General features: G+C 40.5%; 1 protein-coding gene across 2 annotated transcripts in view; it reads left to right on the forward strand.

The window, feature by feature from the left end:
• CWF19L2 (CWF19 like cell cycle control factor 2) overlaps positions 1-14,268 on the forward strand; it is a 166,281-nt gene that overhangs the window by 93,967 nt on the left and 58,046 nt on the right. For both annotated transcript variants that reach the window (XM_032790714.2, XM_032790718.2), the window contains exons 11-12: positions 1,592-1,717; positions 3,017-3,154. In XM_032790714.2, the coding sequence (XP_032646605.1) occupies positions 1,592-1,717; positions 3,017-3,154 (264 nt within the window). The remainder of the gene's footprint in view (positions 1-1,591; positions 1,718-3,016; positions 3,155-14,268) is intronic.

Genomic DNA, 14,268 nt, shown 5'->3' on the forward strand with positions numbered 1-14,268 from the left:
GATATTATCTCACCTACCTTGCCCCCTATTTTTATAGTGATATTTTTACAAAATTGCTTTTTCAGAGTAGAACCACAGTTTGAGGGATGGGGAAGGGGAAAAATAACAGAAGCCCCCACAGGAATATGACTGATGATCTGAGAGAGACTTGGATTTTCTCATTTTCAGCATTGTACTACTCACTAAATTCTGTTCATGACTTCTCAGTTGCCCTCTATGGTCTCCCAGAGAAAAGCGTGTTTCAGTAACCGCTTTGGAAACTGCCTCCCACTCACTCACTCGTGCATATTGTGACCTGCATAGTTGAATGATAGGTGACTAGAAGTAGTTGATATATCTGAAGTCTTGGGATAAGGTCCTACTCTATTTATGTTAGGAGATTTGGCCTTGACTTTCGTGGGAACTTTGGTATGGTAAACTGGTATAGTTGCCTAAAAAAGTTGCAGATTCCTGTACTTTATTCTAGAAGTCCACTTCATGGATGATGACAATCTGAGCTTTAATATTGGTATGGCATGAAATGAAATCCTTCTGCCATCAACAACCTATGAAGGAGGCTGTACTTCCAGACATTGCTGGGTGGGGTTTGGAAGCCATGCCGCTTGTGATTCCGAAAGCTATGCAGAAGAATAAACCAACCATAGGATTAAATCTGTTTTCATGAGGGTGGGAGAATGGAATCCTTCTGCCATCCCAAGTGCAATTTAAATCTTGATACCTGTCTTAGGGTTTCATACCCGTTCCTATCACCATAATATTTCAGCACATAAACTACCTGATGATTCAGTCATGATTTTTCCTGCCCCTGTAACTTACTTACAACATCATAAGTAGATAAACTTATGATGGCCTTTGGCCTAGATAAACAAAAAAATCTCTGTGTTGGGCTGGGTTGCATTTCTTACGAATGTTGTAGATCACATAGCCAAGATTTAAATAATTCCAAGCCTCATATTGTGGTGAAAGCAACAGATCTTTACTGACAAACATAACTGTAAAGACAAATTTGCTGTGTAATCAAGCATCTATCAGATGGTAATGATCTTTAGTGTATTTTTATTTTGGCTTGTAAAATTAACACAATTGAGTTGAAATCCTTTTGAACTAATGAAGTGTGTAAAACTGTATAAGCTATGAGTAAGGCACAGCAGCATCAGGAACAGCACATATGCTACTGAATCTTACAATTTTTAAAATGGCATTTAGGGAACACATATTTTGTTATTGTTTTTGTATTTAGTTTGATAGACTGTTAAAGAACTAAGATAATCGTTTTTCTGGATAACTGTTATCACAGTTACCTCTCTAGTCTTTTTAATAGGTTTTTTTTTTTTTACATTGGATTCTGTTATTAAAAACAGTTCTTTTAACTGATATAGTTTTTTTGTCAATCTTTGTTCCTGTTTGAGTATAGGATAGAGGAACTGTGTACTATATATTATTCCAAAATTATTTTTAAGCAAGTAGTAATAGCTGTTACATGCTTAAGGCTTCGGAATTTTAATAGTTTATTTGCTCTTGCCATTTTTTTTGCTTTGTTTCACCGTTCCTATTCCATACTTTTAAAAACCTGTTTTAAAACCTGACATAGGCTACAAGCTTGCAAGAAGACCATGAAGTGATCCTTGTCCGAACAGATCAATCTGGGAGAGCATGGCCTGTGAACACAATGGCAGAACCACTGGAGCCAAAAGGAGGAAGACGAAAGAGACAGATGGTACACTTTATATAACATCTTTATTAGAATGTAATTCTTAGACTGCTTTGTAAATTTACTATTAGGAGGGCATAACTGGTGTATGTATTTATCGAAAGAGTAGGTAGGTAGCTGTGAAAATAAGTTAATCTTCAGTATAATTACATGAACTAGATGGTGAAAAATAGCTTTATTTTAAAGTTGTGGTGTTGCCCCTTAGAGTTTTCTTGGGGAATGTATTTAAATATAAACCTAACCAAATGTTTTAAATCTTTTCAAAGTATTAATATATCTTAGCCAAATAAAATACACTATTTATAAATCATGTAAATATATATATATATTAAATCAAAAAAGATTAATAGAGCATCTTTTCACACCAAGCCAAATACCTTGATGATAACTTGTCTAGGTCCTAAAAGCTCTTTGTTCTATATTGTAGTTATGTGAAGCAAAACACTGAATAATGATAAAGACATATGAATAGGGGGATCGTCATCCTCTTCAGTAGAGCAAAATATTGGCTTATGTACATTTTGGGGAAGTGGCCATTTCTATTTATAGCACTGTACAATGTCTAGCTCACTCTGGGTGCTATTGTATTGTAAATATTAAATGATAATACTGGCTCAGTGTATATTTATTGGTCTATGTCATATTCATTGCAATGAGGGGTCCATTCCTACTCTGTTCCATTTTACTCTTTCAAAAAATGTCTATAACTTTTAAAATTAATTCTTGCAAGCCGGGATAATTTAGTAAAAGCCCATTCAATATCCACAGAAGGATTCTGAGTTTGGGTTTTGAGCTTCTGAGAACAGTAGAGGATTCATGTCTCTATTATGTAACTCCTTGGCTAGTAAGACAGATCAACTTGACAAAGAGGTGTGGTGAAAGAATTATTATCCATTTTGGAAAAACACCATCACCACTCATGTCAGTGTCCACCTACAATGTTCAGTCCTGAGCCTTTCCTGAAGAGATACTACCAATTGTACAAACCAGGATGGTGTGGACAAACATCTAGTATGAACTAGGATGGAGCTTCACCAGCTATGGTGACATCCCACAACAGAGACATCAGCTTTTCATGAATTCTCCATGAGACAACTGTTGTTTCTGGCACAGGTCATAAAAAGTTCAAAGACTGATCTGAGTTATGGATATCTTTGGAACATCCCATTCTCATGTACTGTTTGCTTTTTCAGTTAATTTCCATGGTTCATTTCTTAAACATTTGAACTCTTTAAACCCTTTTAGTGAAATCCTGGTCCCAGTGAAGTGCAGATTAATACTCGTTTTCAATCTCTCCATTTTCAGGGTGCTACTCACATAGATAAAGAAAGAGTCAGATACTTTCAGGATGATGATGATCTGAGCCTGAAAGATTTGGTCAAAAATGAAAAGATGAGAACAGCAGAGGATCAAAACTCACTATTCATGCGAATGGCATCAAAGGTAAGGCATAGTGTGAATAAATTTGTTCTTAAGATTGAAATAGCATTTCCATTGTAAACCCTTATTTTCAAATTTATTTAAAAAAATCACTGTTTGGGATTAATCTTCCTATTCTTATTATTAGCCTGGATGTGGATTGTTTTGTTTTGCTTTTTGAAAGTTGGGTAAAAATTAGTTCAACTGTTTGAAGGAATTAATTTTTTTCATGTATTAAGAATTTTGTAAAGATGATTTCTTTGCACCCTGATAATTTAAATGAAATTTTATTTTGTCATGTACACATGTTCTGAATGGTGGCTGTTTTGGCTTGTAAAAGATTTCTTTTAGGAATACATATTCACATATAAAGGATGTTATGCATTATCATCTCAAATATGGTATGCTACGTTCTTTAGTGCTTTAAATATATTTTAGTACCATTTTCCAAATGTCTACTGTGGTAGGTATATGTTAGTGTAATCATTCTTATAGTTGCAAATGCATTTAGGTGTGTTTTACTTCTTCGTCAAGTACAGTGAATAGAGAAGGAGACCTATCTTTTCATGAGGAAGAAAATCAGGGTAACACTCAAACTGATCAGATAGGATTCTGTGACTGTCATGAATTGGAGTCCTGCAGTGCAGTAGGCAAAGCTTGGTTAAGCTAAATCATTGATGAGGATGTCAAATTCCTCGTGTGTAGAGTTTACAAATATCACTTTCAGAAGGGATAGGTAAAGGAAGTGGGGTGGAAATATGAGTTTCAGACTATTGCCAGCAATGCTGGCACAGCAAAGACCTTTTTAACTGAAGCTAAGGATTTTTTTTAAAACAAAAAGCAACAGGGGAGAATTGACTGATGATAGAGACCATTTGAACAGGATAATAAGATTATCTGCAAAACATCTTTCTTTGCTTAAAGTGGGATTATATAATGGTCAGTATGTATGTGGGTTTTTGTTTTTTTTTTCTCCCCCTCATGTAGATTTTTAGCTACAAGATAATGGTGAGAAAACAGTAGTGGGAAAAAAGTAACAGTGCATGAAGCTGATAGTGAGAAATGAGCCTGGTGTAGTAAATAAGGCAGAAATTAAAGAGCACCTAGTTTTTAGTGACCATAATATCAAATCTGAGATACTGATGAAATTCTGACCAGTGCAATTCAGTGTAGAGACCTGTAAAATAATTAGTACGGGATCAAGGAGCCAACTTGGATATATCTGCTAAACTGATTATCTAGCATACTGATCAGGAAGATTAGTTTCATTTGAGAGCCATTGTGGAAATACCTTTAAAATCATCAGTTCAGTGCACAGCAATTATAAAACACACACACTTGGTTTTACTAACAAATTAAGAGTACATAAAACTAAAGAAGTGGTGCTGTTCATGTAGGAGTTACTACTTAACCTTCAGATGGGATAATACCATACCTCAAGAACAGTATCGGAGGGGTAGCCATGTTAGTCTGGATCTGTAAAAGCAGCAAAGAGTATTGTGACACCTTATAGACTAACAGACTTATTAGAGCATGAACCATGATCCATGCTCTGTTAGTCCATAAGGTGCCACAGGACTCTTTGCTGCTTTTACCTCAAGAATCTAAGTCCCTATTAGGCTGGGTTAAGAAAGTTAAATTTATCCTCTTTAGTGAATAGGGCTGGGTTAACCTAAGAGAAGTCTTCACAACTTTGACAGGTGTTAATAGGAAAAAGTTCTTTGGATGGGTCAGTGATGCAGAACTATAACATTTATTTAAAAAAAATAATCAACTACAAGTCCATCAGTTTGGCAATATTTCATGTAAAACATAATGAATATGCTGCATGAAATAAATTGCCATGAAAGGCCAGTGAAGCAGAGAAAGATAAATAAGATTTAAAAGTCTCAGTATCAGCAGAGCACTGAGGGACCTTGGCAACAGAGCTAAAAGCAACAAAAGCTTCATGTTTTTGAAGGCTCAATAGCACATATCCAGCCTGCCTATCGAAGTCCAAAGATCTGCCTGTAAGAGGAAGATTATGGGGCTTCTGTTCCTGATGATTCCTTTGGCACCTATCTTAATAATTTTCAAGCATGGTTGCAAAATTTGTAAGATTATTCTCACTTGAGAATGATCTTGAGTACAACAGTATCAGGAAGAGGACATGCAAGAAATCCAGACCCTTTTGGGAAAAATGGGATTGAATCCTTACCATTTGGCAAGTGACAGAAGAGGTTTTATTTTACGTACTTCCTGATACAGAAAATATTGGGGAGGACTGGAACTCAGACGCTTCAATCACTTGGTTGTCAGAGAAAAGTTCTGAGTATGTGTCAGGCAGCAATTCTACCTGTACTTGAAAATGGACTGGTTATGTGCTCTGGACCAGATGGGCACTTATATGCACACAGGAAATACAGAACATCCACTGGATATATCTCAGATATCTGATAGAGGAATAGCACAATCAAATCTGTGTTTGGTCTGGTGTCTGTGAGGTGTGAGCTTATTAAATGCTGAGCATTAGTTGAGAGTGCTGCGTAAGAGCCATTTGTTCCTTTATTTGGATGATGGCTACCTCAAGGATAAGGATATCTCTCTATTCTACCATCAGGGTGCTAGAATCGCTAAGATTCACGGTAAACTTCCCAAATGCCAGTTTTTCCTCTGTAAGACCAAATGGAGATCCCTGCTGGATATGAAACTTATATGAAAGCCTGCTTTTCTTCTACAAGAGTCAAGGAAGGGAAGAAAATTGGCTTTGTTTTTATATTCCAACAGGGACCATGTCATAGATGTCGAGCACACTTCCAACCTTAGATAATCTTAGTGGATCCTGAGGGCTCAGTAATCAGAGAGCAACCAGAGACTTATGCACTGCAATTGGATGTTGGACTCCATTCAAAGAGTTTGCAATTCATAGGCTGTTTGTGTTGCGGAATAAAACCTATCACAGTCCAAACTAAGGATGATTTCTGCCTGGCATGGAGAGCTCACACGGAAGGATACCAAGTTCAGGATACTTACTCTTCACAGAGGTTCTATCATAGACTCATAGACTCGTAAGTCAGAAGGGACCAATATGATCATCTGCTCTGACCTCCTGCACAAAGCAGGCCACAGAACCCTACCCATACACTTTTATAACAACCCCTAACACATGACTGAGTTATTGAAGTCCTCAAAATTGTGGTTTGAAGACCTCAAGCTGCAGAGAATCCACCAGCAAGCGACCCATGCCCCACGCTGCAGAGGAAGGCGAAAAACCTCCAGGGCCGTTCTATCATAGCGACTCAGTAGCGACCGTAAATGTCCAAGCACATCGGCCTCTCAACAATCCCCATGACTCATCTGCTCCCTGACCTCCTTGCACATAAGCACGCGCCCACAGAACCCCTACCGCATACACTTTCAACTATAACACACCATCCCCTAAACTATGACTGAGTTATTGAAGTCCTCAAAATTGTGCGTTTGCAGACCTCATAGCCTTGGCATGACGAATCCACCAGCACATCCAAGCGAGCCCACACTTGGTCCCACGCTGCAGAAGGAAGTGCAAGAACAACCCTCACAGGGGCTCCTGCCATACCACCTCCCCGCTGACACAGGAAATTCACCTTCCCCACGCCCCAAAAACGTATGGCGATCTCAGCTACAAACCCCTGAGCATGTGGGCAGACTAACCTACCAGCCAGGCACACCCCCTGGGAAAGAATCTCCTGCAGTAACTCACGTTTCCCATCCCCATCAAATCCCCCACAGGACCCATTGCAGCAGGGACTTATCTTGACTGACTAATCCCACCCACAAGCTCCCATCTGCCTCCCAAATCTCAAACACCTACTACCATCATATCATCCACCACCTCCTCCCACCACATCTATAACTTATCCCAACAGCCTTCGTCTCTAACCAGTCCAGATAAAGTCCTTTTGCCCCCCCAACTCTCTCCCTCGGGCCCACACCTCAAGCCTGACTTCCACACGCAACCTTCCAACGCTCCCCTAATGACCCAGATTAAAACCCTCACTCGTGTCTAATTCAATGTCATCTCAAACTTCCCCCTAATATCCAGTTCTGTCCCATATGTCCTCACCCACCCCGGCCTACCTTCGTCACTAAGCTTCAAAAATACTCCTCTACACCCCCTCCCCTAATCCCCGCGTGTAACTCCCGCCTGATAATATATAGAGCAAGCATATCCCCACCCCGCAGCCTTCTCCTGGCAGCCCGCCAAAACAAGCCAAGCTCTTTTGAGCTACTCCCCTACCTCCATAACGCCAGGTTTTCTCCCCATTTCCATCGGCTCATCCCACTAAGTCTCGAGCCCCGCTCTCCCCTCGCACCCCGTCTACCATCCCTCGAATCCCCTGAATTCATCCTCTCATCTATAAACATGGGACACCATGAAATGCACACAACTATTCCAGGGTGGAGGTCTCACCAGCGCCTATATACACCGGTCACTAACACCTCCTATCATCCTTGCTGGAAATATCGCCCAATGCATCCTACAAAACCGCATTTTGCTTTTTTTAACTGGCCATGTTCTCATTGGCGGCTCATAGGACATCACTGTGCTACTCAACCCAATACCCCAAGGCCTCCTCCTTCCTCGTTTGCTTCCAACTGATGTTCCCCAACGTTATATCTAAAATTCTTATTATCTCAATCCTCAAGTGATGACCTTCGCACTTTTCAGTATCTCATATTTTCATTCCACTCATTTCCTATTACTCCCAGTTTACAGGTGGTTCCAGATCCTTCCTGTATATTCATCCCCACGGTCCATTCCTCCATGTTAGCAGCAATACCCCAGCTTTGTGTCAGTAAACATCCGCAAATCTTTATTAGCACATTCCTTCTCTTTGTGCCAGGTCAGTAATAAAAAAGGTTAAATAAGATCGGTCCAAAACCGCTCTTGGAGGGACTCCACTAGTAACCTCCTTCCAGCCCTGACAGTTCACCCTTTCAGTACGACCCCGCTGGAGTTCTTCCCCTTTAACCAGTTCCTTAATCCACCTCTACAACCTTTTCATATTCACTCCCCGTCTTTCTCTCACATTTAACTAACAGCTCCCCATTGGTTGAACCGTGTCAAATGCCTTACTGAATATCGACTGGTAAATTTAGATCTACCGCATTTCCTTTGTCTAAAGTAATCCGTCACCTTCTCAAAGAAGCGCGATCAGATTGGTTTGGCACGATTCTACTCTTCAAGTAAAGTCCATGTTGCAATTCGTCCCAATTACCATTGACCTCAATTGTCCCCTTAACTACTTTACTCCTTTAAACTTTTATCCAAGACTCCTTACCCATACTACAGACGTTCAAGTCTAACAAGGCCTATAGTTTACCCGGATCACTTTTTTTTCCTTGCTTGTAGATAGAACTACATTAGCAATTCTCCCATTAGCAATTCTCCAGTCGTACGGTACAACCCCCGAGTTTACCGATTGATTAAAAATTCTCGCTAACGGGTTCACAATTTCATGCGCCAGTTCCTTTAATATCCTTGGATGGAGATTGTCGGTCCCTCCGATTTTGTCCCATTAAGCTGTTCAAGTTTGGCCTCTACCTCAGATGCGGTAATATCCACCTCCATATCCTCATTAAGCATGGCCCTGGGTGTTCTGTAGGCTTTCAGAGACCTGGTTCTCAAAGGTGGTTTTGATTCTGGATGGTTAGACCACTGATTTGCACATGAGTTAGGAGGGTAGAATTAGGGAGTCTCTTTGTGTTGGAAAGCCTTGCAAGTGTGGAACTGGGCAGCATCACACACAAGACTTTTGTCATTTATCTGGCAGGGAAGTGCAATACCTTCTAATGTAACTCTAAAGTTGTCCTTTCTTTGAGGAGTCCTTCAGGCAAGACTTGGAAAAGATTTGTGGGCAGTTGTAAAAATCTAAAAAGCAATAACATCTACCTGAAGGAAAGAATAAGGAAAGACCAGTTGTCAGGAAGTCCTTTTGTAGAGATCATCAAAACATTAGAAAATAAGTCTCCTCATCCAGATGTGTTTTATCATGACTTCTGACAAAAATGTTGATTCTGGTCTCCGACCAGCACACTCAAAAGATAAAGACCAGATTCTGCTTGCAGTTAAGTCAATGGGAAGAAAACAAAAAACTTGGTTTCAGATGCTATTTAAATTTGCTAATTAAGTGTAGTTACGTATCGCATCATTTACAAAATACTGGTATACAAAAGTAAGCAAATGAACAGATAAGGATATTATAAACTCTCCATTGCCCACCTACTGTAGTAGACACAGTCTAAACAACTGCATATTTCATCATAACACAACAGCCTTATCTCTGACCCATAGATTTTTTTTTAGTATATGTTTTTATCCTGATTTCAGTTAATGTATTTGTCAGCTGGTAGTGGAATTTCTTTTATAGAGCACTTATAACTGCTGGCCAAAATTTAAAAACCTGGATGCCTAAAATTAAATGCCTAAATCCATATTTATTCCCAATCTCACAGATACTAAAGTTTTTAACTTTATGTATGAGTAGCTCATTTTAATGTTCATGGGACTACTTATATATGTAGGAGTCATCCACATGTTGGAGTTCAATGAATGATTTAGTAATAGGCTTTATCTTGGATCAGAGGTGATTTGAGGTTGAAGAGCTTGCCAACCATTCTGTATTCGATGTCAACTCTGGAGAGGAGCTTGTCAGCAATGAGGAGGAGGATGACAAAAAGGAAAATGGAGAGAAAGGTTGGAGTGATGACACAGCCTTGTTTGACTCCTGTCTTGACTAGGAAGGGATCCGTTTCAGATCCATTGCTGACAACTGTCACAGACATGTTGTCATGGAGGACTTGGAGGATGGCAACAAATTTTGGTGAATTTAAGGAGAATTCTCCACAGAGCCTCATGATTGGTGGAGCTGAATGTTTTTGTGAGGTTGATGAAGGCCATATACAGAGGTTGATGTTACTTGCTGCACTTTTCTTGAAATTGGTGAGTAGTGAAGATCATGTCAATTGTACCCCACGATGGTCTGAATCCACATTGCAATTCTGGGAGGATTTTTTCAGCCAAGGGGAGCAGTCGATTGAGTAGAATTCTGGCAAGAATCTTTCTGGAGGTGAACAACAGGGCGATTCCTCGATAGTGTTCACAGTCCGATTTGTCTCCATTCTTGAAGATGGTCATGATCATGGCATCCCTAAGATCAGTTGGGATTTCTTCTGAATTCCAAATCTTAAGGATTAAAGCATGAAGCTGGTGAGCCAGTTCTTCTCCGTCCTCTTTTGGGAGGGAGAGAAAGGAACACCCACAATCTAAGCACTGACATCTGATTGTCCATGCTCATGATCGTGAAGATGTTTGCATCACCAAAGTACTAACTGGTGCAGACGATTGTTGGACAGATCATTGCCTTATCCACTCCATCATTTCCATCAAACTCACATCAAAATGAAAAATGTGGAAGAAATCAGCCAGACAGAAGATCAACCTTGAGAGTCTGAAGGCCCAAACTAAACGTGACCTTTTCCAGCAGTGCCTTACAAAGAAACTGATGAATACCAAAACCGAGATGGAGAATCCTGAAGATGATTGGAAAGCACTCAGATTGGTCATCCATGCTGTATGTGAAGGAACACTGGGCTTCTCAACAGGGAACCACCAAGACTGATTTGACAAGAATGATCAGGAAATCCACGAACTGATCCGTAAGCGTAAGGCCTTCTGTGCTTGGCTGAATGGCAGAATCAAAACAGAATCAATATGTTCACTATCAACTTAAAGCTGAAGTTGAATGGAAAACCCGCAAAATGAAGAACAAATGGTGGAAGAACAAAGCAAAGGAGAGCCAACAACTTGGCGACACCCATGACATGCACAGGTTCTTCAATGCCACCAAAGCCCTCTATGGGCCCAGTACCAAAGGACTAATCGCCCCTTAGGTCCAGAGATGGAGCCAACCTCTTCAGGGACAACCAACCAATCAATGCATGATGGAAGAAATACTTCAAAGACCACCTGAATCGTGACTTCAGTGTTGACGGAAACATCTTTGACTTAATTCCTCAATATCCTATCAAGGATGACTTCAGACCCCTCCAGAATTCGTCAAGGTACAGAAAGCCATCAAATAGATGAAGAACAATAAAGTTTCTGGACCTGATGGAATCCCTGTTGAAGTCTTCATCATTACAATGTGACTTACAGGAACACTCCATTCCCATGTGCGTTGGCATTTAGATTTATCGGGAAAGAGACTTGATTGGTTTTCAGTCGAAAGAAACCATAATTTCCAGTTCTTTTTCTGTTAAAATTTGAAATAGTATATGTAATAGTATATACATTTTGGAAGACTGACATTTTAAAAACAAAATATATGTAAAAAAGAAAAACGAAAGAAAATATTTCTCTCTACTTCCTGTGACAGGTTTATGTTACATAAAAAAACCCACTGATTGTACTCCAAATCTGTGAAAACAGGTTATTCCATTTTGTATGCTTAAGAATATTAGACTTCTGTGTTCTTCCATTTACCATCAGGCCTCTCAGAATTTTCCACCTTGAATAAAGATGTATCTTGGGATCTGAAAGGAAACGTTGGAGTCAGGGGTGGAGATTGGAGGGAGTATGGGGGGCATTGCCTCCCCAAACCAGAGACAGCGCATAGGGGGAGGTGAAGGGGGATGTGGGGTTCCATGCCTCACCAGATTTCTGCCTTCCATTTAGCCCAGAGGTTTTCAAACTGCATGGCCTGCTTCCATAGGGGGACCTCCCCACAGTTAGAAAACTATTGCCTCCTACCAGAAGCTGGCAGACTGGAAGCTGGTGGGAGCCACCCGGCCCGCTTGGGTCCCTAGCTCTTCATGCTGTGGGACTCTGAGCTGGATCACTTCTTCATGCCCAGGAAGTCTCCAGACAGGGTGGGCAGCACAGCTCTGAGCTGCGCCCCTAATGTGCTCTTACCTTTCCCCAAAGGAGCCTGGCAGTTGCCAGGGATGCCCCCTGGAGCTGGCCTCTGCCCGTGGAGGCCGGCTGCCATGAGATGCTCCCATCTCGCTCGCTGCTGCCCTGGCTCCTCAGGAGAGCTGCAGAGCCAGGAGTACTGCGGCAGTGGAAAACAAGTGCCCAGGGGAGCATCTCACTGCCCTGTCAGCCCCCTAACTGTCACTTCTGGGGGGGCCTGTTATCCCACGTGCCCCCTACACACATTGCCTCTTGGGAAAATGTGACCCTCTGAGCCCTCCCTCCATGCCTTCCTTCTGTCCCTCCAAATATAGAAGTCAAACTACACCAGTGGTTGGAGTGTGTTTTACTTCAACATTTTTGTCATCAAACTTTCTAAAAAGATATACACATAAGCTATATGCCCTGGAAGCTTGTGGTTGGAGATTTTTGAGGCTAGGTTAGATGAATATATGTCAGGGATGGTCTCGGTAATAATTTAGTCCTGCTGTGAGTGCAGGGGACTAGACTAGATGACCTCTCAAGGTCCCTTCCAGTCCTACACTTCTATCATTATATGATACTGTAAAAATCAGGACTTAGTCTCTCCTCTCTTTTAATCATCTTCCTACATTTCTTCCATGAGGGTATGATCCAAAGTCTATTGAAATAAATAGACTCCCATTGACTTCAATAGATTTTGGCTCAAACCTGGCTGCTCTCTCTTTCATACTACTAAGCAAACATCCCTTACATCATGAGCCTGTTAGCAGGATAACTCTCTTGAAGCCAACAGATTGCTGTTTGCTAGGTCTTGTTTCAATGTGATAGAACATTGTACGCTAGGGACTTATAATTTCCATTGGCTACACATCCTGTTTAAAGATGAAGTTTTATTCTGCTTCATATTATGCAAATTGACTCTGGCTATCAGTTGCCCAAAATGTAGGTGACACCTAATTTTTATTGTCGCTTGAGGAACAGGAAGGAGTGTGCCTGAGCTTGGATATTAAGGAACTGACATTGAAGTGCCTTTAAATTTGCATGCCATTTTGTAAAATGCCTTCCAGTTCACAGCTATTTCAATAACAGTGCTAGTGTATGAGCTTTGAGATCAGTCTGAAAGTTTGGATGTGCTTGTAGATGTACTGAATGCTGCAGTCTTTGTGTACTTTGCATAGTTTGAAACATGAATAAAAAGTTAAAAATAAAGATGATCTAGTCCTTTTAGAACATCTTGTGTTGTAGTGTGGGAGCTCTGCAGGTGAATCTTTAGAAAGCAAAGATAGCAATTGTAAATGGATGCAGCAGAGTGCATTTCTTTTTTGTCCTGTAGGATTTTAAATTTAGCAACTAAGCCCCCTGTTGTCAGTTTTAGTTAATAATATACTGCCCAAAATTGACACTTAAGAATTACTTTCTCTTTTGTGCTTTCATTTGAAAGACAAATGGAAAATAGATCCACTAAAAGGAATCTGTCATTCTCAAGAAGAGGAGCAGAAGGAAGTTGCTGAAGGTCTAAAAATGATATCCTGCCTAGAAGAGAGGAAAAACATCCCTTAAACTATTCTGAGTAGTCTCATTCATCTTTTAAGGCTGAACTGCTGCTGTCAAGTGTCTGTCATTATTCCTAAGGCACAGCTATTGGTATAAAATAAATTATCCCTTGCAGGCAAAAGAATGTTAAAATATGCGTAATTTATAATACACAGGCATTATATAATTTACCCACACACATACCGGGGGAACAGTAGCAGTACCTATATTAAGCTTGCCTACCGCGTCCTATTTATTGAGCAAACCTTATATCCTATGGAGAGATTACATATTCTTTGAATAAATCACAGTATGACAGGCCCAAGTCTCATTCTGCTTAGCCACACTACCTGTTAGAAAGATTCTGCCAGATCAATGTGTTTGATTATGTTGTCTCTGTAGATAGTTCACTGTGTTAAGCATACTCATAAGAACGGCCATACTGGGTCAGACCAGTGGTCCATCTAGCTTAATATCCTGTCTTCTGACAGTGACCAATGCCAGGTGCTTCAGGGGGAATGAACAGAACAGGTATTCATCAAGTGATCCATCCCCTGTTGCCATTCCAGTTTCTGGCAGAGGAGGCTAGGGACACTTCAAAGCATGGTTTTGCACTCCTGCCCATCCTGGCTAATCGCCACTGATAGACCTATCCTTCATGAACTTATCTAGTTCTTTTTTGAACCCT

This window comes from Chelonoidis abingdonii, chromosome 1 (assembly GCF_003597395.2).
Source record: "Chelonoidis abingdonii isolate Lonesome George chromosome 1, CheloAbing_2.0, whole genome shotgun sequence".
NCBI lineage: Eukaryota > Metazoa > Chordata > Testudines > Testudinidae > Chelonoidis > Chelonoidis abingdonii.